Below are 26,533 nucleotides of genomic sequence, written 5' to 3'. Positions count from 1 at the left end.
AGTAATAATATATACTTTGTAATAGAAATAAGGTAATATAAGGAAATATAATGTATAATATAATTTACAACTAAAAATATATAATAATATAAATCGTATAGCAATAATAATATATGTAATAAAATATATGATATAATCTAAAGAATATATAAGATAATAATAATCTAATAAGTATTTTCATATAAAAATGTAGCAAAGTAATTAATACATTTAGGAAAAATACATAGTATATACTAAATTTATAAATAAAATGTATAATAATATGATAGATAAATATAGTGAAACAAATAATATATATATAGAATTAAAAAAATACATACATAGAATAAAAATTTATTCATAATTAACATTTAAAATACATATATTCTTTTTTGAAGTATTTTAATTAATATAATGTAAATAGTATATATGCCATATAAAATGATATAATAATACATATTATAACGAAATAAATGTATTTTCCTATTTAATAATAATATAACATACAATTTTAATATAAAATATTAATATATATACTAAATAAATAATAAAATTTTAAATAAATAAATTTAAGGGACTGAAATTTTAAGTAATTGGAAATTTTGGGTTAATTTAAAAATAATATAATTTAAGCTTATTTGGAAATCGGATTAAAACCAGGAGACTCATTGGGCAATTAGCCCTCATCCCATGAACGACACCGTTTTCCAGAACTGATTTAAAATCACCGTGAGGGTCAAATTGAATTAGGAATAGAATATTTGGGCTAAATTAAGAAATAAAATAAAATTAAACTGGAAATACAGAAATCACGGAAGGATCAATCGGGCAATTTGCCCATTTTCCAAAAACGCGCGGATCCTCCCCCGGTAATCGGGTCAATGCGCGGATCTTCCGTTTGAAACGACGCCGTTTAAATGCTTATTGAATTAAGCCAAACGATGTCGTATTACAGGGGCTATATAAGCCAAATTTTAGCCCGAAAATTTATTTGAAAACTTGCCTTAAAAAAATGAGAGGAAACTCTCTGAAAGAGAGTTAAGTGCAGACCCTCGGAGCGCCGTCGTGTCTCCATCATCGGGTCCCCTACGCGCCTACGCGCTGTCGACAATCTCGTCGAGTACGGCGGTTTAAAAGGCTAAAAGCTTTCGTTTTTCTGGGTAAAACACAGGTAACTCTTTTCTTTTCGATTTTTAACAGTTTTTTGCAAAAAACAGAAAGTAAATAAATAGATCCGTATATGTACATGAAAAAAAAAAACAAAATATCACCTCTTGGAAAATGAACGACTGTTTCTTATTTCTTCTGTGAATATTTGTGTGTTCCTTTTTATTTCTTGTTCTCCAAAAAAAAAGATCCCCCCTATTACAACGATAGCACTTAGGCTTTATAGTTACTGTTTACATTTGGTAAGAATGATTTCCTTTGGTTTCTTCTTGTTTTTGTGCTGTTATGTTGTTTCTTTTCCATTTGTGTGTAGGTGATTGCGAAAATCACGGTGGGGATGAAGGCCTCGATAACGGTGGCTTGGACCAGGCATTGATTTGGTGCTTGCAGCGCGATGTTCTCTAACGGTTGGTATGGCTTGGGAGTTGCGGCGCTAACCCTAGCTAGTGTTTCCCGAAACTGAAGAATAGATTGGGCCAATTGGGCCAATTAAGTTTTGGGTTACGGGTATAGGGTAGTTTAGCTGGGTCATGGGTGTAACGGGTTATTGGGTTAGTTTAGTGTGTCAGGGGTAGGACTAGTCTGCTAGGCTTTGGGTTAATATGATTGGGCCTGTAAATGGACTATAATAAAATAAACATTTATTTATTATTATTATTTTTACTTTTGGGTTTTATTTAATTATAGGCCCGGGAAAATTTGGGCTATTACAGCTTCCAAGACAGTCTAATCAAGTCAACTGCCAAATGGTACAACCAACTGATCCGTGCCAAAATTTTACTCATGGAAGAACTTGGCACAGGCTTTCATGAAGCAATATAGCCACGTGATAGACATGGCACCCGACAGAATCACACTGCAGAATATGGAAAAGAAGCAAAGTGAGAGCTTCAGGCAATATGACCAAAGATGGAGAGAGGTGGCAATACAAGTCCAGCCATCTCTTTTGGAGAAAGAAACCACGATACTTTTCATCAACACTTTGAAAGCCCCGTTCATTAACCATATGTTGGGAAGTGCTACCATGAGCTTTTTAGATATGGTAACGTCTGGCGAGATGATCGAAAACGCGGTAAGGAATGGGAAGATAGACGCGGGAGAAAGCGCCAAAAGATCAACCCCTAAGAAAAATGAAAATGAAATGAATAATGTGGGCAAAGGGTATTTCAGATCAGTCACTATAGCCCAGTCAATGGCCGTGATTACGAGCTATCAAAGCACTTCAAGGCAAGGCTCCAACTCGAGACCGAGTATAGAAAGATTCCAGTTCACACCCATCCCGATAACGTATAGGGAGCTGTATCAGAATCTGTTTGATGCGCATGTGGTATCCCCATTCTACTCAGAACCAGTGCAACCTCCATTCCCGAAATGGTATGATGCGAATGCTCAATGCGAGTACCATGCGAGAATAACAGGACCCTCAATTGAGAACTGCACCACATTTAAAAAGTTAATTAAAAGATTCATCAAGATGGGCATCGTAAAATTCGACGACCCATCAGTATCTAATGTGGCAGGGAATCCGTTACCCAATTATTCAGACCTAGGGGTAAACGCGATAATTGAGAGTGGGGGAAAAGATCAAAAGGGATGAGGAGCTACTGTGAGTTCTACGCCGAAGAAGGTCATAAAATACAGAACTGCGCTGAATTCAAAGCTTTGGTGCAGAGCCTAATGGTTAATAAGGAGTTGGAATTCCTTGAACAAGTCAAAGGCCCGAAAGGAATCTTAGAAAATCTGAACGATAATGCTATATCCAAAGAGGGAGCCGGGGAAGTGAATTTATCAGACATTTGCCCTTACATACATGAGAGTGTTTTAAACAATGGGATTGGGGAAGAGATCCCTATATTTTTTAGAGCTAATTCGGAGTAATGTCCAAAACACGCTTATTGCTCTAAGCTTAGGAGCAATAAGCTTCCTTTTGTGAGATAGGCTTATGTCCAACATCTTTATTTCAATAAAATGCATTTTTGTTTCTCACTTCAAGCAAATATTCTTTGATTATTTTCATTTCATTCATAATCATACTATACAAATAAATATTCTTGGATTTTTTTGTTCTTTTGATCTATCTTCGTCCCTATAATGGGTCTCTAGATATCAATGATATGAGCGGCACTTCTATTGACTCATAACCTCCTTTTGAGCAAGATATGTGTGCATAGAAACCTCAGGACTTTGAAGATAACCGATACTGTAGTTTATCTCCTGGTTTGTTAAGGATGGTAGAACAAGATGAGAAATAGATCCTACCTTACAAAGAGTTAGTGAAATCCATGGCCTTCCTCTATGTGGGGCATGGGGCATGGATGTCATTGGGTCGATCTCGCCAAAAGTATCGATTCATCTGTGTAGTTGTCCATTACTTCACTAAGCGAGTGGAAGCTGCTTCATATACTAATAATCATAAAGTCGGCATTAAAAAAAAAAGAGAGAGAGGAAAAAGAAAAAAAAGAAAAAAGGATTATATGTCGATATGGAATGCCAGAAAGGATTGTATCTGACAATGCACTGAACTTAAACCACAATGTGAGTCAGAAGTTTATAGTCGGTTCAAGATCAAACACCACAACATGTCACGGTGTCGCCCAAAAGTGAATGGTTAGTCGAGGCAGCCAAAGAGAACATTAAGAAGATCGTAGGGAAAATGACCGAGACCTACAAAGATTGGCATGAAAAGTCAAACATCGATCAAAACCTCTACCGGGGGAATGCATTTCTCTTTGGTTTATGGCAGTTTCGCCCATGGAACTCGAGATTCCTTTTCTCTGAGTTTTTGGATGAAGTAGAATAGATCTAACCCTATTTGACGAAAAATGTTAAAAGCTATCCGTCATGGTCAAATGTACCCAAAAAAATGACGCGAGCTTACCAAAAAGAGTTCGCCCTAGAGAAATCCATGATGGAGACCTGATATCAAAGAAGATCCTTCCCATACAAAAGGACTTCAAAAGAAAGTGGATGCCAAATTGGGAAGGACCTTGTGTGGTAAAAAAGGCCTTATCTGAAAAAGCATTAATTATTGACCAGAAGGGATAACAAGGACTTGCCTAATCCTTTGAGTTGAAATCAAGAAATATTTTGTTTTAAAAAAAAAAGATGAAAAAAACGGGAGAGGCTAAGGCGAAAACCCGTAAAAGGGCTCCTTGTGACCAAAAGGGTTTTGAGTTGAAAACCTAGGAATGGGCAATTCAAATTTTAATCAAAGGTGGGGCATGCAGTAGTCTTGCTATGCCTAAATTAATAATTAGGAGGGATGCTACACGTTGGGGCATCAACAAAGCATTCTGGATCTTCGAAACACATAACAAGTTCAAAAGGGTCCTCGAGAAGTTTTGTGCAGAGAAACTCATGCTGCGATATCTGGGGCACATATTTTCATCTTATTCATTTTGTATATTAACAAAATTTGCTATCTTGATTAATTTATTAATTTCAAGCTTTTCTCTCAATAAATTCGAGTTCTGTTCATTGTTACAATATTTTTCAATTATTTTTACATTGAAATAACGATTAATGGACTAGTAATATTCAAACAAAAGGAGTTTTGCATATTGCTCTGAAAGGTTTTCTAGATAGTATGAGGACTTGAAACAGGACCACTATTCTGAACTAACCAAATTCAAGAGTTGGAAATATTTGGGAAAGAATAGCCCAATTTGTGATTATTTCTTCGGGGTTTCTGTCAAAGATCCAGCTGAACAAGAAAGCAGCATAGTACGTCAGTGATAAAACCTTGATGAACAACGAGCAATGTCAACCCAAGCACTAAAAGGGGATCATTCTAAAAAACATGACTTTCTGTATTCATGCAAATATCATTCATACACATCTAGTTAGGAGCATTTGATTCATTCTGATCATGACATCCTAATAATTCAGTATAAATAGAGATCCATGGAATGGATACTACAGGTCATGTTACCCAAATATTGGTGTAATAGATCAATGATACAAATCTTATACCCCTGAGTTGCAGTGGCATAGATTGAAGATGATACAAATCTTATACCCCTGAGTTGCAGTGGGATGGATTGAAGATGATACAAATCCTATATCCCTGAGTTGTAGTGGGATGGATGAAAGAAATCACAAATTTTATCTCCCTGAAGTTTCAGTGGAGCATATCGAAGTTATCATGGCGAATCTTATCTCCCTGAAGTTGCGGTAGAGCAGATTGAAGCCGCAAATTTTATCTCCTTGAAGTCGTAGTGGAGCATATCAAATTTATCATGGAAAATCTTATCTCCTTGAAGTTTCAGTGGAGTAGATTAAAGCCACGAACCTTATCTCTCTGAAGTTACAATGGACCAGGTTGAAGTTACAAGTCTTATCTCCCTGAAGTTGTAGTGGGGCAGACTAAAGATAACAAATCTTGTTTCCCTAAAGTTGTAGTGGAACATATTAAAGCTACGAGTTACAAGTCCTATACCTCTGAAATTACAGTAGGTCGGATCAAATCTATCATGGCGAATCTTATCTCCCTGAAGTTGCAGTAGAGCAAATGGAAGCCATTAACCTTATCTCCTTGAAGTTTTAATGGAGCAGGTTGAAGATAGCAAATCTTATCTCCCTAAAGTTGCAGTGGAGCAGATTGAAGCCACAAACCTTATCTCCCTGAAGTTGCAAATGTGTAGACTGAAGATAGCAAATCTTATTTTCCTAAAGTTGCAGGGAAGAAGATTGAAAATACGAGCCTCATATCACTGAAGTTGCAGTGGAGTAGATTGAAGCTACAAGTCTCTTCTCCTTGAAATTGCATTGGAGCGGGTCGAAGCACCATTTCTTATACCGTTGAAGATGCAATGGGATGGAATGAGGCTACTCGAACAACAGAAGCACCAAAGAAGTCAGCGAGACTAGGCAAAATTGGTCCTTTTGAAGTCTTTGCTCCATTCTCGTTACACGATAATGAGCAAAGAGGGGTAGCTATAATAGCCAATTTTGGCCCAGGTCAATAAAACAAAAATAAACCCACCAAATAAATAATAAAAATCCAAAATTTGCAGTCCATTTTTACGAATATCAGGGCCCAATTCACAAATCAAACAACAACCCATTACATAATAACCCAAACCCAATTACATGCCCAAATTAAAACCCTAGCCCACAAAAGCAAACACTATCAGCAAAGAAAAGAAAAAACCTAGCCCTTTAACCCTTCGGCTACCGCATGCTAGGCCTACCCCTGGCCACCTCGCGCGCCTCCCCTCCACATGCCTCTTCCACGCTTCTCTAACAACCACCTGCAACACGCAAGCGAAAGACGACAAATAGAAGAAACAAAAAGACAGAAGCAAAGGGTTGTAATTTCGGCTATAAGAGCCACATCAATTCCTCTGTAATTTTTTTTACGCACACTAAAATCAAAAAAGAAATAGAACCGAAGCTTAAAAGGTTTAGTTTTATTCTTTTTCTCTTTTTTTCTTCTTTAATTTTCTGTTTATCTTGTTTTTTTATTTATTGATTTTCCTTTTGAAAAATCTATTTTAACAAAGAAACATAGACTAAAAAATAAAAAAGGCGTACCTGGGTTGCGCTCCTCTGCCGTACACAACGATCACAGCCATCATCGGTTGGCGGTTGCGTTGGACCACCGAGCGGCCCTATAGGCCGGATAGGGGGGAGTTTTGAAAGGGAGAGAACAAAAAAAATAAGGACTCCCTGTTTCTCTTTAAAAAAGAAGTGCAGAAATGAAGTTAAAAAAATTGCTTTTATAGAAGGCATAAAACGGTGTCGTTTTGCACCTAGGTCACCAGCGCCAAAATGACGCCGTTTAAGGTGACCCGTGTGCGACCCGACCCGCTTCAGGGGGTCCGCGTGTTTCCATTAAATGGGTTATTTACAACCCAAGTCCTTCCACATTTTTGATATTTTTAATTTAATCATTTTTTTATATTTCTTTTATTTTTAAATTGGACCACATAATTTTTGCTTGGTTTTCATTCGGGTCCCTGACTGATGGCTACGCTGGATGACGGACATGTGTCCAAAGACCGGGTTTTTTTCCCATTTGGTCCCCAAACCTTGCGCACATTTTTATTTTCGCCTTTGCGTTCTTATTTTGTTATAGTTTTTACTTCTAATTTTATTTTTGTTCCAATTTAGTCCCTAATCGGTTTGATTTTAGTCCTTTTATTATTTTATTTATTTATTCATTTTGTTATGCATTGTTTATCTTGGATTTTTATATATTAAAATTGGCTTTACAAATTTAATATTTCAAATTTATTTATTTTATTTATTTTAAATATTTTATATATTGATTATCAACTTTTGTATTATTTATCTTAGACATCTTTTAAATTATTTATGTTAAACTGTTTTATATATTTTGCTTATTTATTATTTATATATATATATATTATTTTAAACAATTTTATATATTATTTATTTTAGGTATTTTTACATATTAGTTCTTTTAAACTATTTTATGTATTATTTATTTAAAATTGCTTTATAATATTCATTTCAAATTATTTTATTGTAGGTTGTTTTAAGATATTTTTATTTTTATTTTTGCATTAGTTATTTTAAACTGCTTTTACATATTATTTATTTTAAATATTTTTTATATATTATTTACTTTAAACTTATATATATATATATATATACATATATGATCTATTTTAAACTTCTATATGTTATTTAGTTATACTATTTTATATGTAAGTTACTTTCAAATACTTTTTATTATTATTTATTTTAAGATTTCATGTATTATTTATATTAAACTTTTTATACACATTTTATATATTATTTATTGTAAATTTATTTTATTTTAAACATTTTATATGTTAGTTTGAATTGTTTTATTCTAAACCTTATATATATACTATTTATTTAAAATTATCTTATTATTTGTTTTAAATTGTTTTATATTATTATTTCATTTTTATGTTTGTTAATGTTGATATTAAAATGATGTGCATCGTGTGAATATTGTCATTACATGTTATTGAAATTATTTATTTAACATCTTCATATTGTTGACATTCATTAACCTCACATTTAATTCGTGTTTTATTATTCCATGGTCTATGATATATTTTTGTTTTATCTAGTTTAAATCACATCATGTATTAAGCTCAAATGTATTTATCCAATATAGATGGTTTCATTTGACTCCAAACAAACTCACATTGCGAAGTGTCACACTCGTTATTATTCAAAAAGAAAATCTTCAAAATAAGGCAATATTTCGCGTTTCGGGAATTCAAGAAATCGTATCCTAACTTATAGGGTTTCGATTTTATTGTTAAGCCAATAGCTAAATATCCTTTTAGATTTCAAAATATACACATTTGCAATGAAAATTAAAGGCAAACTTATTCCCGAGGATTCAATATTCGCATCCTAACTTACGGGATGTGACATTTTGTTATATCGGGACTAGAGGACCTTTATGCTCGTTTTAATTTAATTCAAGCATTTTTTAAAATGAGCATTAATAAAAATGGATTGTATTTTAATTCTTTTCAAATTTTCAACATTCGGCATTAGGACATTAATCAATCAGGTACCAGTTTTGGGCGTTACGAGGGTGCTAATCCTTCCTCATAAGTAATCGACTCCCGAACCCGTTTTCTTGAATTTCGTAGACCAAAAAGCGTTGTTTTAATAAATCAAAACAGTTTATTAAAAACAAGCAGTTTACGAGGTGACCCAATCACACCTCATCAAAAAGGATTGGTGGCGACTCCCATTTTCATTTTTAAAATAAGTCGACACCCTTTAAAAAATAGTTTTGACACAAAGTATGCATGGTGGTGAGTAAGAATTACTTGACAGTTTTTAACCATAATTTTATTTTATTTCTCTTATTAATGTTCTACTTTTAGCATAATAATGAACTTGAGCTTTCCATTTTTCAACACCATTTGAGACTAATTTCATTTATAGTAATAATCTCCTAATTTAACCCTCATGTAAATTCAACTTTAAAAATCATCCTTATGGATATTAAAAATTTGTAGTCACTTTTCATATGGAAAGGTAAAATTTTATGAAGGTGATGTGTTAATAGAGTAAGAAAGTAACTAGAAAGTTTAATTGTTAGAAAATGACAAAAATTGTGGAAAACAACCCCTTTTATAATAGTATAAACTCTCCATAACCTTGCATTTTTCAGATGTGGGATTTTACTATTTTAATAAATCTTCACATTGCAAAACAATATTTGATAGTATCTTCAAATTTCAACCTTCAAGTTTTAACAATGATTAAGTCCAAACATAGTTGGAACTTAACCACATTCACAATCGTAGTCATCATATCGATAGGATTCTTAGTGGTAGAAGTTTTCTGGATCTTTATTCTACTATTACAATGTACTTTGCCGCACTTCTGCTTAATTTCCAATTCACCAAGCAACCCTTGAAACTAAATTGTCTCTTTTACAGCCTCTATGATTGCCATATACTCTGCTTCTGTAGTAAATAAGACAACTACTGACTGTAAAGTAGACTTCCAACTAACTGGCTCCTTTGCAAGAGTAAACACATAACTAGTAGTCGATCATTGTTTGTCTAGATCACTAGCATAGCTTGAATCATATCGTCCTACTAAAAAATCAATCAAATATCCATTGTATTATGGATATATTGCAAAATCCATTTCATAGCTTGCTGATGCTCATTTCCTGAATCATGCATATCTCTGCTCACAATTCCAATTCTTTGTGAAATGTCAAATCTTGTACGTACCATAGCATACATTAAGTTAGCGACAACATTTTCATATGATATATTTAATATGTATTCTCATTCTACATTATTTTTTGGCAATATAGAAACATTACGCTTGAAATGAAAAGCAAAGAAAGTATTAAAAGGTTTTGATTTTTCATTCTTACCAAAGCATTTTAACAAAATTTCCAGATATTATTTCTAAGTCAAATAAAGCTTCTTCAAGCTTCTATCTCATGCATTGTCTTGAACTTCGCCGGACTTGGCTTGAGCTTTCCATTTTTCTACACCATTTGAGACTAATTCCAATTATAATAATAATCTCCTAATTTAGCCCTCATATAAATTCAAACTACTCACTGACCCTAAACACATATCTCAAAATTTCTAACCTCAAATTTTAGGGTGTTATAATAATATTTTTAAATGGAACCAAATTATAAAACTATATATACACACACATACATATTATACCTTGAGTAGAAAAGGTGTCGTTGAAGTAATTGCCTCTCAAATATAAGGTTTTAACATATAAGAATGTCTACAAAATTTGTATTAGAGAAGTAGTTTCATTGGTGAACACATATTCTAATATAGCAACCTTTAGCTTTCCCAAACTTCCATTTTCTGAGAGTCAAATTAGTGGTTGGCATCATTCACTAGATATCTAATGGCAAGCAATTAGGAAGACTTTCCTAATTGATACATATACCTTTATTCTTTATGGGCACAGATTCCTTCACCTCATTTCGGATCATGTTAGCTCCTCTATGTTGCTCAAAGCTTCAAATAATTCTATGAAGATCGACAAATAAAATTTAAAATTAAATCACAAAGAATAAATGCAATAACTCAACAATTAATTTGTTTCATCTAAAGGAAGATTAAATATTTTAAGTAATTTCACCTTTGATATTTATTGATCCTTTAAGTTGGTTATTCCTTATCCTCAATGACTTTAGATTGAAAAACCTACTAAGCTGTGTCAGTAAGTTGTTGTGAAGGAGTTGGAATCCAAATTAAGCTCTTCTAAATTGGTCAAATTAAGTGGCCTCTCACCATGTACAAAGCATTTAGATAAGCGGATTTATCACTAATGGAATATTAAATGAGATGTTGGTATGTATATGTAAGAATATGATAAAATAAAACATATCAACACATAGGGAGATTGGAGGCTTTCAATTTTATTATTATTCAAATTTATTAATTTCAAATTAGATAAATATCATTTGATCTCACTTTTAAATATTTATTAATTTGAGTTTAAATAAAATAATGGAACTACATATTTATTTATGATAACTTTATTAATTTAAAAATATTTATATCATTTCAAAATTTAAAGACTATTTTTGTCATTCATACTTAGTAGTTAATATGAAGTTTGGACTTATATATATATATATATATATATATTTGAGCTTATGATTTAGTGGAAAAAGATTATTCTTTGGGAAGGGATTGTATGAAATTGTAATTTCACGTCATCCTTATCCCTTTCCAATATGAGATAAATCAGATTTTTCCTCTTGATTTTCAGTTTTTTCCTCTTGAAAAAAAATTCAAATCCAACTAAAGTGCAAAAAATCAGGAGGAAAAATTTAATTTATTATTCTCTTATTTTAAAGGAATAAGGATGTGGAACTACAATTTCATATAATCTTTTCTCTCTTTCTTTATGCTAATGTTTGAAACAATATGAAATTTTTACCACAACATCAATGGCTTGTTGGACTACAAAAATATAGATAGATATAAATTATATATCTATTAATATATATGCTACAATATGTTTACCAGAACGCTGAAAATTGTAAAGCATTATAAAATGTTTTAATTGGTAATGCATAACATTATATATAGTTTTCTCATAATACACTATGAATTATTACATAACAAAGATATTACATTCTACCTTTAAAAACTTTAAAGCAAATAACCCAAACAAACTTTGAAAGACAATTACATACAAATGTAAACCACCAAAGCAGAAGGCTACCCACTTCTTTTGAAGATGGGAAATCGCAGAAGATTGTCCTCAATAAAATACTGGCAGGTCTTGATGCAGTGTTCAACAAAAGAAAACCATGCTTGTCGCCAATAAGGATTTATATACAGGATGAGAACAATAACCAGTAACACAATTACATAAGAAACAAACACCCAAAAAACATACTTGTCCATCAAACCACATTCTTCTTCATTGTTTGAGGTATTTGGTGCTGCTGTCGAGGGTGAATCAAGGTCGCTGCAATTTTTATTTAGGGGAGGCCCACATAGAAAAGGATTCTCCACATAACTGCTTTCATCAAAGGTTCCAAATTGAGCTTTCGGAGATGGAATACTCCCTGACAAGTTGTTATATGACACATTGAAGACTGCTAAGGTATACAACTCCGTCAATTGAGTAGGGATTCTTCCGATTAGGTTGTTGTGAGAAAGGTCCAGACTCTCAATTTGCTTGAGCTTTGAGAATGTCGACGGTATATGTCCAGTCAAATTATTGTGTGACAAGTTTAGTGATAGAATTTCACTCAAATTTCCAATATCTGTGGGGATTTCACCTGTTAATCTATTACATGATAAATCAATTCCAGACATGTACTTAAGAATGTTCCCTTTGTATGTGTAAGATGCTCTCTTTGTTGTATAGACTACCTTTTCTTGCATCTGATTCTCAATAAAGAGATATTCATCGAATTCAGCTCTTTTTAATGTGGACCACTCAATTTCGGATATTCCAAAGTAATTAGCTCCTTTTATAGTTCCTAAAAATTCCTCCTTATAGGTCTTTGTTGAAGATTTTTCATCATTTGGCTCAAGAGTTAAATGACTTAAACAAGAAGGTATCGAACTAGAAAGCTTGTTTTGAGAAATATCAATGATGCTTAACGAATACAGTTTACATATCTCAATGGGAATTTCTCCAATAAAATAATTGGCTTTTAGAAGGAGGACACTTAAAGCCGAAAGAGTTCCAATCCAGTATGGAATTTCCCCAGTCAACTAGTTTTCACTAAGATCTAAAGTCACCAAGGAAGAGCTATTAAAGAATGCATTTGTCAAGGTTCCACTTAATCTATTTTTTCTCAAATGGAGATGTTTGATAGATTGTGCATTGAAGCAAGATGGTATAGGGCCAGAAAAATTATTTTTTGAGAGGTCCAAAATATTGAGAGAATCCAAATAGCACAATTCTATTGGAATGAGACCTTTGAGCTGATTGTTGGATACTGCCAATGCTTTTAAATTTGACACATTCCATACCCATTTTGGGAGTTCTCCAGACAAATTGTTGTTACTTAAATCCACATCTTTAAGAGAGTACCAAGGGTAGTTGAGATATCAATGCTAGGTATATTTCCATCAAAGTTATTGCCATCTAAATACAACAATTCTAATAAAGATGAGCGAAAGATAGTTGGGGTTATCTTTCCACTTAGATGATTATTTGATAGCCTAAGAAACCTCAACGAGTCACTTTGAGCTAACATTTCTGGTATTCCTCCTGATAGCTGATTATGTGATAGATCTAGTAATAATTCTCTAGTACCCAAACAAGGAGGAATATTACCTTGAAGGAAATTTCCTGATAGGTTTAACCCAAATAGTTGTGGAAAGATTGAACAAATGTTTGCTGGAATTGGACCTTGTATTTTGTTGTCAGATATGTCAACAACTGACGTGTTTGGACTCGGATGAAATGGAAGATTGAGATGGCCCATAAAAGAGTTACCCTTTATTAAAAATTCATCCATCTTGTATTGTTCTCCAACAACCAAAAAGGAATCTTCCCTCCAAAATTATTATATGAAAGATCAACCACACTCAAGTCATTTTGGTAATAGAGGAATTTTGGAATTTCAATGTGGAGTTCCTTTGTTTTGCAATTCGACAAATGGAAGGCATTTAGTTGGAACTTTGGGACCCATGTTTGAATGGTAGGCTCTTTGACTAACTTGTTTTGACTGCCGAAGAGGACTTTGAGGTGTGAGTGGTTGGCAAATGATATGAAAATGGATGGAACTTCGAATAGGTTTCGTGAAAGAAAAATGGATCTAAGCAAAGTGAGATTGGCTAAAGCAGTGGAGGCACCTTTCCCGGTGAATTGATTATCGGAAATATCCAAATAATGAAGAGATGACAAGTTAGCCAAACATGAAGGGAGTGTTCCCTCAAGAGCATTTTCACTAAGATCCAACAGCTCAAGCTTTTGTAAATCACACCACCCTGTAAAATAAATTTGTGCAAGTTACTTCAATATTCTAAGAGGATAAAAAAATAGTTAATCAAGAGGTTTTCTAAATTATTATGTCATAATTATTAATTTACCTTGCGCAGGTAATGTCCCGGATAGCCCACAACCTCTCAAAGACGAAAATTTAAGAGAATCCAATACACCAATGCTTTGAAGAATGTTGTTGTTGAGAGATGATCGATCTAGCACTAATCCCTCTATTTTGCTCGACACATGCAATTGATCTTTACAATGTATAAGAGTTATTTAAATGATTGATTTTAAGTAAATAATATTTTTAAATGGAATCAAATTATAAAATTATATATTCACATACATAAATATTATACCTTGAGTAGAAAATGTGTCATTGAAGTAATTGCCTCTCAAAGATAAGGTCTTAATAGATGAGAATGTCTCCAGAAGCGGTATTAGAGAAGTAGTTCCAACTGTGAACACATAGTCTAATGTAGCAATCTTTAGCTTTCCCAAACTTCTATTTTCTGATAGCCAAATTAGTGGTTGGCATCAGTTCACCAAATATCTAATGGCAAGTAATTAGTAAGACTTTCCTTAGTTGATACATATACCTTTATTCTTTATGGGCACAAATTCCTTCACCTCATTCTTGCTTATGTCTAGCTTCTCTAAGTTGCTCAAAGAATCTAATAATTCTGTGAAGATCAACAAATAAAATTTAAAATTAAATTACACAGAACAAATGCAATAACTCAAAAATTATTTTGTTTCGTTTAAAGGAAGATTGAATATATTAAGTAATTTCACCTTTAATATTTATTGATCCTTTAAGCTGGTTATTCCTTATCCTCAATGACTTTAGATTGGAAAACCCACTAAGCTGTGCTAATAAACTGTTTGTGAAGGAGTTGGAATTCAAATTAAGCTCTTCTAAATTGGTCAAGTTAAGTGGTCTCTCACCATCTACAAAGCATTTAGATAAGCAAATTTATCTCTAATGAAATATTAAATGAGATATTGGTATGTATATGTAATAATATGACAAAGTAAAACATATCAACACGTACTGTAATCACCAAAATTTGCCCGGATTATTAAAACTAAAAGTTAATAGATAAATAATTAAATATTTATTTATTTAAACAGTCCATAAAAGTCTTTTTACAAAAGCCCAAACACACGGACCCAATAGCCAAATAGCCCGTTACATTTTCGGGCCCAAACTACCCAGCATACCCACAAACGCCCGCGACCCAATTAAAATTAGCTAGCCCAAATTCAAAAGGCCCAATTGGTCCAGCTTGTTTCACCAAGGCAGGAAACCCTAGGGTTTCTGCCTTTCCCCTCGCGCCGCAAGCAGAAGCTTCCAGAAGCAGTTTCAATGGAGGCGACTGCTCGTCGTTCACGATGGTTCAGCAACCCTCCATCAGCGCCGTGATCAGTGCACGCGTCTACACCGGCATGGTCACTGCCGGATCCCTCGCTCGATTGCCTGCAAGAAAAGGAAACAAACAGCAAAAAAGCGAAAAAGCAGAATGGAAAATGGCAAGGAAATCGTAGCACATCAGTCAAAGATACAATAAGAATCAGAGATTTCTTTCCTTATGTAACAAATTCATAGGCTATAAAAAGCCCTTTGTAACTCTTGTAACAAGGACACACAGACACAGATACTCATACAGAAATAAAAGAAAATACAAGCAGTTTCAAAGAAAAGGTGATTGAACCGCATATTTCTTCGCGTAGCATATATGTTTGTACTATTCTAGCAAAATCTAGCCTACAAAAATAAAAAGAAGGGGTTTACCTGATAAATGACGAGGGAAAGGAAGGGTTTTTAAACCCTAACCACCGTGTACGGTGGTCCCAGGGGCGGCGCGTGGTAGCGTGATCAGCCATGAGGCGGCGAGGCGGCGAGCCCGAGCCTCTCTCCTTTCTCTCTTTCAGAGAGAATTTTCATTTTTTTTTCTAAAAACGACTTCAAATGATTTTAAGGCTGAGAAATTGGCTTTTATAGCCTTTGCAAAACGGCGTCGTTCTGCGACCCCCAGGATCCGTGTGTTGACCCGATTACCCGGGGAGGATCCGCGCATTTTTTAAAATTGGGTTAATTGCCCAATTGGTCCTCTCGCAATTTTTACACTTTTAATTTCATCTTATTTATTTGTTTATTTGGTATTAACATTTTAATTCTGTTTCAATTCGACCCTCCCAATGATTTACAATCGTATTAGGGGAAACGGTGACGTTTTGGGAATAGGGCTATTTGCCTAATGACTCCCTTGATTTCGCGAATGTTTCAAATTGGGTCTTAATTCAGTTTTAGCTTTGTGAATTTGTCCTATAATTTTGTTAAACATCAAATTTAGTCCTATATTTATTATATTATTCTATATATATATATTGTATTATTTATTTATTTTAATTTTACTTTTATATTACATATTATAAGAATTATTTTTATGAGTGTTATTTTTAATTATATTGTTATTACTTATTATATATATTATTTTCCTTAAATTATTATTTTACATCTTTTATATTTTATTATGTTTTCACATATATTATATTTATTAATTATCTATACATATATATATATCGTTTTATATGTTACTTTATATCTATTATTTTTCTTATATGTTATATTACATTTTATTATATAATCTTTATTATGTTCTATTTTCATATTATTTATTGTTTTTATATCATGTATCGCAAATTATATTATTATATTATTATTTTAAAATGTAAAGCATTATTATTAAATCATATTTTTAACCCACACTCGTATACATATTTTTATTAATTAATTATTTATTTACTATATATTATTTCTTTTAAAATTAATGTTGTTATATTATGAAATCTTTTACATACTTCTAAACCAATATATTATCATATAATTATTATTCTTTTATTATATTATCTATTAAATATCATTTTAAAATGGTTATAAAAGGTCTTGTTTTTTAATTGTATGTATATTTTGTTAGCAATTAATTACTTTTTTTTTGTATATTAGTTTCTTTTCATGTTTTATATTGTATGTATCATGTATGTGTTAAGTTTATTTTATTGTAATATGCACTATATTTCTTTTATTCAGTATATCATACATTATTTGGTTTGTGTTTTATATATATCGGGCATCATTTAAGTATTATTTCGTGTGTTCATATACTTTGTTTATTCATTTTCAATACATGTTATGCATATATCTTTGTTTGCATTTTTTTGCTTCGTATGTATTATTCTTTATATCATAATATTCATTTTTTACTTAGAACAATAATATATTATTATGATTTATAATGTAATACGATTTTCCACGCATCATCTTTAAAGAGACAAAGCTCTAAAATTTTCAAAAAAAAATAAAGGCAATACTTGGTGTTTGGAAATTTCGAAAAAAGTAGTGCCCTAACTTATTGGGTTGCAACTTTTCTCGTTGAGTTCGAATAGTCAAGTACCCTTCTAAGTTTTTAAGATTTTCAAAATACGAGCAACTGTCTTGGAATTTCAAAGCGTTGTGTCCTAACTTATTGGATGTGGCGATTTGTCGTTTCGAGATAGGAATTTCCAAAAGGTTAACTTAATGTCAATGTTTTGATACGAGTGAACCCAAATTTTCAAAATCAAAGTATTTTAAAGAGGATTATATCTTAAAAATTTTTAAATTTTCGACATTAAAGACATTTGATAATCAATTAGGTACCAATTTTTGGGCGTTACGAGGGTGCTAATCCTTCCTCGTACGTAACCGACTCCCGAACCCATTCTTTTATTCCGTGGACCAAAACTAATGATTTTAAAACAAAATGTTTTAAAGGTGATCCAATCACACCTAAAAAGATTGGTGGCGACTCCCGTTTTCGTTTTTTAAAATCGATTCCCATTTTCCAAAACTCGATTTAAAAATGGTTTCGACAGCTTGGCGACTCCACTGGGGACTAATAAGAGAGTCAAGCCGTGTAATTGATTATCTCTTGTCTTAATGTCGGAAATTAAAAATTTTAAAAATTAATCTTCTTTGCATTACATGTGTTTGTGTTCTTGCATGTGTTGCTATATTCTAATACGTATTGCATTTGCATGACCGTTGTGGTCACACCCTTAAGTGGGAGTGAGAAGCTACGCCTTCGTGAGGTTTTCGCCTCCGTGCAGGATAGTGGATCACTTTCGGGATACATCCGTACCTATGGTTTCGTGAGATTTTCATCTCCGTGTAGCCTTAGGGAAATGTGTCCCCCTGAACTGAACTCGATTCAAATGAGCCTATAATGGATGAGGATCGAGGAATCTGTTGGTTCAGGTACCTCAACTTTAGAACTAAACCACATATAGAAGGACCGTAAGAGCTCAACCTAGATAGAATTATACCGTAATTATTACCCTTGCAGGTTATTTTTGAGTTTATTGTTATCATGTGATACTAACTATCTCCTTTCTTTTGTTGCATATCATTTCGCATTTAAAAGGTATCGATTTTCGGTCAGTTTCTAAGTTAGAGAGTTTTATTATGGAGAACGGACTTCTTGATAGAGTGAAAGACAACGCTAGCGTCTATATATAGTCAGAGCAAACTTAGTTAGTAAAGGAAAATAGTCTAGCCATGGGATATGTGTCGAGTGTCGACTACATTCAGTATCACACAGGATAATCAGCATGAGTTAAAGGAAATATGGGATCAATGGGGTAGCGAAGCCAGCGGTTGTTCTACAACAACCATGGGGACTTGCAAGATTTGCTTGACTTGGGAATAGACGAGAATTTGTTTCGCCATCACTCAAGATTGGAATCTTGTATACGATTGCTTTACGTTTGGAAAAGCCTATATGGTACCGTGGTGGAGGAATATTCAATTTTGTGGCGTTGTCCTATGATTCAAGTTGATAAAGTTTACTCAAGGGCTAACTGTATTCCAACTTTTGTGAGGAAGTTGATGAATGTCATAGGGAGAGGGAGTGAGCTAAAATGGAAAGAACAAGAGGGAAAAGGGGCAGTCTTGGAATTCCTGTCTCTTCCGCCACTACTGCGTCTTAATGTTGTTTCCAATCAAAGCAGAATTGGATACGAAGAAGATTGTTCGACACTCTATGGCAAGGCGTGCTGCAGGGCAAAAGGTAATGTACTCACCAATCATTTTAAGGTGAACAAGAAGAGTATTGATGGACATTTCCACCATTACAACATTTCTCTTTCATAGGAAGATGGTCGATGGTAAGAGTGTTGGAAGAAAAGTGATTGACAGAATGCATGGACCTACAAAGGTGAGTTGGATGGAAAGAATTGTGCCTATGATGGTAAAAGGCTTATTTATTATAGGACCAAACAACAAGCATGAGTTCACTATGTTGCACTTATCAGAGATAATGGAAATGCAAGCCCTGATGATCTGTCAAAATAGACGCAAAAGAATGAGATTAAAGAAGTCCATATCATTTAAAAGACCTCTAAAGTAGAGATTAACTATACTGAGAAGATACCCTTCTAAGCATTTCAAAATGCTTTGTGTGGACAGGAATCTGAAAGCTCTCAAGAAACCCTAAAGGTGTTGGATATCATTTTAAGGTAGCATGTTAAGCAGGAATGCCCACTTGTTTGCCAATCTTTCTTTCAAGATAATCAGAACAACTTCACAGACATTGGAAGAGGTGTCCATAGATGTAGGGATTATCTTATGGGTGAAGCCTTCATAACCTATCATTAAACATTTACATACTCAATATTAAACAATGAATTCATTCAAAATCTATAACAGTTTCAAAAACGAAGGTACGAGTTAGCTAGATTAAGTTGCAACGAGCTAAAAAACATAGAAATCATTAAAAATCGAACTAAAATCGTACATTAATTGACAAATGAATCTTGGCCGAATATAACCCTAAAAATGGATGATTTCTTTTGCTCAAAATTAGTTTGGGAAGATGAACAAATTATGATTTTGTTTGTTTATTTTAATTAACCTTTAATAACCAATTTACAATTTTAACATTAATGAGCTTTAATAATTACAATTATACTTAGCCATTATCATCCACTAACCCTATAATAGTCTAATTACATCTTAAGGACCTTCACTTTAATCAACCATAGCAATTAAACACATTTAACATATAGAATGCCACTTTTGCATTTTACGCGATTTGGTCATTTTTCTCAAATTGAGCTATTAAACAAAAAAATTAGCTCACAAAATTTTCATACATGAATATTCACATGCTGTAAATACCAAAAATAATATTAAAATAATTTTACAACCTCAGATTTGTGGTCTCGAAACCACTGTTTCAATTTAGCTAAAACTGGGCTGTTACAAAGTCAGTCAATAGGAAAGGAAATTTCGAGATGCTCAAGCACAAGAAGACGTTCTGCAAGGGAGTGTGGTAGAAATTCAAAATGAGTAGGTGGCGTTAAAAAATGGGGTGTCAGAGTTAGAAAGATCCCTATATCAGTATCGTAGTCGTAACTCTACAATCAAGTTGAAGGCTAGTCGGAGCAAAATTGAAGAGTTAAAAGGAAAGATAGAAGAACTCGAAACCTCACTACAAAACTGTGAACTTCAAGTTGAACTCCTGGAAGCAAATAATGAGTAGTGGCAACAACAGCTTCGTTAATCTCAGAACCAGGTCAGTGATAGTGATTACATCATGAGTGCAGCTTTGGCTCAAGTACAAGAGGTGGCTATCATTTACAAACCTTAGCAGTCTAGGCTGATGTATTGAGTTTGAAATATGAGTCAGAGTCAGATTGAGGCCGAGAGTTAGCTTGGCTTCTTAGGAAGGTCAAGGCCTTAAGTATTAGGGCAAGGCCTTATATGTAATCCGTTTTATGTAAAGAAATTTGTTTTCTAGAAAAGTTACTCTAATGAAATTGAATCAAAATCAATGCCTTTTTTGTATGCATTTCATGCATTAGCATTACATTGCATCATGTGTATTAAATCTCACAAAAAGATCCTAAAATCATGGCAGTTACCCTAAAATATCGTTACGGTACACGAGGAAAAACTAAAGCAATGGACCAAAGGTTGGAAAGATTAGAGTAAATGCAAAAAGAAATGCAAGATTAGTTGCAAATATAGATGCAAAAACAATTGGCCAGAATTCAACAAGACATGAGGGATCAGATGCTAGAATCCCAAAAAGATATGATGAGCCAATTAACCCTGTTGCTAACTGGAGGGCTAGAAAAAGGAAAAAACCCTATGGTTAATTCCGGGGATGATAACAAGGACCCTACTTATCCTCTAGGCTTTACCCTAATAAACACCCAAGCACAACCAAACGCATATCCACAAAGGGCATTCGTTAACATTAGGCCCCAATATCAGACCAGTACCTCGGCACCAACAAGCTTCCCGACAAGATCAAGCTCCAACCTAGGAGACCATCCAGCGAATCCTGCTGTCCCTAATCTTGATGATATAGCAGAAATAGAAATGGCAAGAGTGGAGCTCCCAAAGCAATTTGAAGACCGATGTAGATGGCTAAAGGAGAAATTTAAGGCATTGGAAAAAGTTGATTACCATTGTGGAATTGATGCTAAAGAATTGAGCCTGGTTCCAAATCTAGTGCTCCTGCCCAAGTTTAAGACCCCGGAGTTTGTGAAATACAATCGGACTAGCTACCCTGAAGCTCACATTACGATGTTCTATCGGAGGATAACAGGGAATGTCAATAATGATCCGTTGTTAATTCACTGTTTCTAAGATAGCCTGACTAGGGTTGCGGCCAAATAGTATAATCAATTAAGCTATGCCCAAATCAATTTATGAAAGGATCTGGCACAGGCCTTCATAAAACAATATGTCCACGTAACAGATATGACACCCGAAATTATCACACTGCAAAACATGGAGAAAAAGCCAAATTAGAGCTTCAGGCAATATGCTCAAAGGTTGAGGGAAGTCGCCACGCAAGTCCAACCACCTTTGTTGGAAAAGGAAAGGGCAATGCTCTTCATTAATACTCTGAAGGCTCTATTCATTAATCACATGCTAAGAAGCACAACTAAGAGTTTCTTAGACATAATAATGTCTAGTGAGATGATAGAAAATGCAATAAGGTGTGGAAAAATAGAACAGGGGAAAACGCCAGGAGAACTGCCTTGAGAAAAAAGGAAAATGAGGTAAATAATGCGAGTATATATGACAAGGGTTATTCAAAGCTGATTACCGTAAGTCAACCAATGGTAGTGATTACTAGTTATCAAGGCCCCCCCAAAATAAGAATCCTACACAAAATAAAATACGGAGAAACTCCGATTTACGCCCATCCCAATGACGTATAGGGAGTTGTACCAAAATTTGATTAATACACATGTTGTATTCCCTTTCTACCTAAAAATTATGCAGCCTCCATTCCTCAAATGGTACGACACAAACGCCCAATGCAAATACCATGCAGGAATTACAAGACACTCGATCGAGAACTGCACCACTTTCAAAAAGTTAATCAAAAGACTCATCAAAATGGGCATTGTGAGATTCGATGAGCCATCTGGTGTAGATAATCTGTTACCCAACCTTTCTGAAAAAGTGGTCAACACGATAATCGAGAATGCAGGGAAGAGAATCAAGATGAATATAGCAGAAGTGAAAACCCCACTGAGAGAGGTTTGGAAAAAAATGGTAGAAAGTGGATTAATCACACAGGATTTAGAGGGGAAATCACGAAAAGTAAGGAACTACTGCGAGTTCCATAATGAAGAGAATCATGAGATTCAAAGATGTAGTGAATTCAGGGCCCTAGTACAAGGTCTGATGGACAATAAAGAGCTAGAAATCTTTGAGTATACTGAAGGCCCAGAAGGAGAAGATGTATACGCCTCAGAAGAGGGGTCAATAGAGAAGATCTGTAAAGTCAACCACCCAATGGTTATCATTTCACGACCAAGAAGCAGTGAAACTAGATACAAATTGCACAAAGAGTCATAATCTAGAAACTTGTAGCCTTTCCTTATAAGGACAGAAAGAGGGTTCCCTGGAATTATAACTACAACATGACAATCCCGGGAGAAGAGAACCTAATTAGCGCTTTAGAAGAAGGTCGAGATGTGGGTTTCTACACGCGCAGTGGGAAGCGCTTAGACCCATCAAATGCAAAAGCTGAGCCCGTAAAAGGAAAAACCTTGGCGGTTGAACAAAAGAAAGAAAATGAAGCCAGACTTGAATAGCCTATTAACGAGCCGGCAACTAAAGAGGAGGCCAAAGAGTTTTTGAAATTCCTAAAGCGTAGCGAGTATAGCGTTATAGAGCAACTACATAAACAACCAGCTCACATATCAGTGTTAGCTTTACTCTTAAGCTCGGAGGTACATAGTAGCACGTTGATGAAAGTATTAAATGAAACTTATGTCGCTAATGATATCTCCGTCAATAACATAAGCGCCGATAATTTCATCTCTTTTAATAATGATGAAATACTGCCTGGAGACGTGGGATCGACTAAGGCTTTGCATATCACCACCCACTGCAAGGGATATATATTACTAGGGGTGTTAATTGATAATGGATCCTCTTGTCGTTATCCATACTAAACAGATTACCAGTGGGTAGCTCTCATATGAAAACGTGTCAAAACATAGTAAGAGTATTCAATGGTACCGAAAGAAAGGTGATGGGAAGGATTAAGATACACCTTTTGATTGGTCCAAATACGTATGAAGTAGATTTTCTGGTGATGGACATCAAGCCTTCTTGTAATTGCTTACTGGAGAGGCCTTGGATTCACTCGACTGGGGTAGTGTCGTCATCACTGCACCAAAAGCTAAAGTTGATAATTGAGGGTCGACTGATAATGGTAAATACAGAAGAAGACATTATTGCATCCGTAGCCAGTAACGCGCCATACGTAGGGGTAGACGATGAAGCGATAGAATGTTCTTTTAGATCGCTAGAATTTGTAAATGCAACCTTCATCGTCGAAGGAAACAAGATCTCTATGCCTAGAATATCCAAAACTATAAAGATGGGCCTACGCTTAGCGGTCAGAAAGGGAGCCATGTTGGGAAAATGACTCCGAAAATATCTCCAAATGAGAGTCGAGGTACCTATTCTAATGGATAGATGAGATCACTTTGGCTTGGGATATAAGCCAGATGTGAAGCCAAAGAAGAAAGAATTAGAGAAGAAGTAGGAAAGTCTAAGAGCACGATTAAATGGGAAAGAAGTCAAATAGGAACCGATGAGTTTTCCCCATATATCTAGAACATTTATGTCAGGAGGAATTATTCACTCTGAATAGAAGATTACAAGAAAATAAACTGCTATAGAAATGATGGGAAATTTTAACATCAACGCCATATCTGAAGAAAGAATCGAGGAAATTTATCAGGCATCTACCCTTTGTACTTAGAAGTGTTCTGAACAACTGAACTGCGAAAGAGATTCCTGTAGTTTTTAAAGTTAATTCAGAGTAATATTCAGAACACACACTTATTGCTCTAAGCCTAGGAGTAATAAAAATCTTTTTGTGAAATAGGTCTATGTCCAACATCTTTATTTTAATGAAATGTATCTTTCTGTCTTATTCCAAGTAAATATTCTTCTATTCTTTCACTTCATTCATAATCATACTATATAGATAATTATTCTTAGATTCTTTTATTCTTTGGATTTTTCTTCATCCCTATAACAGGTGTCCAGATATCAATGATATGAGCAACGCTGCTACTAACTTAGAATCTCCATTTGAACGAGATATGTGCTTATAAGAACCTCAGGACTTTGAAGATGACAGAGACTGTAATCTATCTCCTGATTTGTTAAGGATGGTAGAATAAAAGGAGAAACAGATTCTACCTCACAAAGAGTCAGTAGAGATTGTGGTCTAGGAAGAAGGAAAAGAAGTGAAAATTGGAGCTTACATTACCACAGAGACAAAGTGGGACCTTATTGAGTTACTCCAAAAATTTAAAGATGTCTTTGCATAGTCGTATCAAGACATGCGTGGTCTAAGTACTGATATCCTGGTACACCGGCTCCTTATAAAGGAAGAGTGCAAGCTAGTTTACCAGAAGCTCCGAAGGATGAGGCCTGATGTTTTGCTAAAAATAAAAGAAGAGGTCAAGAAGCAATTCGATGCCGATTTCTTACAAGTAGTCAAATACTTAAAATGGGTAGCCAATATCATCCTCATCTTTAAAAAAGATGGGAAAGTACGAATATGCGTAGATTACAAAGACCTGAGCAGAGCCAGCCTGAAGGATAATTTCCCATTGCCCCATATCGACACCTTAGTGGATAACACGGCAGGTTCCTCACTATTCTCTTTCATGGATGCCTTCTCAGGATACAACCAGATAAAGATGCATCTTGAAGACATGGATAATACCACATTTGTAACCATGTGGGGGACATTTTGCTATAAGATGATGCCATTTGGACTGAAAAACGCGGGAGCGACATATCAGAGAGCCATGGTAACCTTGTTCCATGATATAATGAACAAAGAAATTAAAGTTTATGTTAATGGCATGATCGCCAAATCTCGAATAGAAGATGAGCATGTGCAAGTCTTGAGGAAATTATTCTTGAGGTTGAAAAAATTTCAGCTAAAGCTCAATCCAGCAAAATGTACCTTTGGGGCCAGGTGAGGGAAACTGTTAGGATTTGTAGTCAGTGAAAAGGGAATTGAGATTAACCTGGATAAAGTCAAGGCTATACAGGATTTGTCTCCGCCGTGCGCTCAAAAAGAAGTTCAAAGATTCCTAGGAAGACTAAATTACATCTCCTGGTTCATTTCACAACTAACTCAGAATTGCGACCCCATATTTTGTCTCATTAAGAAACACAATCCATGTGTTTGGGATGATGAGTGCCAAAAGACTTTCGACAAAGTCAAACAATACCTATCCAATGCCCCAGTGATGACGCCACATAATCTAGATAAGCCATTGATACTGTATTTAGCAGTTTTTGAGAATTTTATGGGATGTGTGCTTGGCTAACATGATGAGTTAGGAATGAAAGAAAGGGACATATACTACATCAGTAAGAAGTTCACTGAGTGTGAGATGAGATACTCACCAATTGAGAATTTGTGTTGTGCCTTAATCTATACAACTCGAAAATTGAGATAGTATATGTTATACCACACAACTTGGTTTATCTCGAAACTAGACCCTCTAAAGTACATGATGGAGTCGACTGCTTTGGATGGAAGGATGGCCCGATAGTAAATTCTACTTTTCAAATTTGATATAGTCTATGTGAATTAGAAAGCTGTAAAAGAGAGTGCAATAGTAGATTTTCTAGCCAGTAGAGCTTTAGAAAATTATGAGCCTTTGAACTTTGACTTCCCAAACGAAGAACTAATGTATGTTGCCACCACTGAAGAAGAATCTCAAGAAGGTCATCCTTGGAAGCTAAACTTCGACGGAGTATTGAACGCTGTGGGTGGCAGTCTTGGTATCCCTAAACGGAGATCGTTAACCCTTCACTAGTAAATTGGATTTTGATTGCACAAAAAAT

General features: G+C 34.4%; 1 protein-coding gene across 1 annotated transcript; it reads right to left on the bottom strand.

The window, feature by feature from the left end:
* Positions 1-11,837: 11,837 nt before the first annotated feature.
* LOC108455378 (receptor like protein 21-like) lies at positions 11,838-15,957 on the bottom strand. The gene is made up of 9 exons (XM_017753944.2): positions 15,866-15,957; positions 15,369-15,550; positions 14,866-15,021; positions 14,670-14,753; positions 14,430-14,582; positions 14,175-14,324; positions 13,938-14,072; positions 13,077-13,156; positions 11,838-12,848 (listed from the first exon to the last, which is right to left on the bottom strand). The coding sequence occupies exons 1-9, from the start codon at positions 15,955-15,957 to the stop codon at positions 11,838-11,840; spliced, it is 2,043 nt and encodes a 680-aa protein (XP_017609433.2).
* Positions 15,958-26,533: the final 10,576 nt, after the last annotated feature.

Source organism: Gossypium arboreum, chromosome 4, assembly GCF_025698485.1.
Source record: "Gossypium arboreum isolate Shixiya-1 chromosome 4, ASM2569848v2, whole genome shotgun sequence".
Lineage (NCBI taxonomy): Eukaryota > Viridiplantae > Streptophyta > Magnoliopsida > Malvales > Malvaceae > Gossypium > Gossypium arboreum.
Note: the sequence above shows the minus strand (reverse complement) of the source record. Positions and strands in the feature narration are given on the sequence as shown.

Excerpts from the sequence above, each read along its gene's own strand:
- LOC108455378 (XM_017753944.2), bottom strand. The coding sequence starts at position 15,957 with ATGGCTGATCACGCTACCACGCGCCGCCCCTGGGACCACCGTACACGG. Across the intron at positions 15,551-15,865 it reads TTTCCCTCGTCATTTATCAG|GCAATCGAGCGAGGGATCCG; the intron begins GTAAACCCCTTC and ends CTTTTCTTGCAG. Across the intron at positions 14,073-14,174 it reads CGGGACATTACCTGCGCAAG|GGTGGTGTGATTTACAAAAG; the intron begins GTAAATTAATAA and ends TTTATTTTACAG.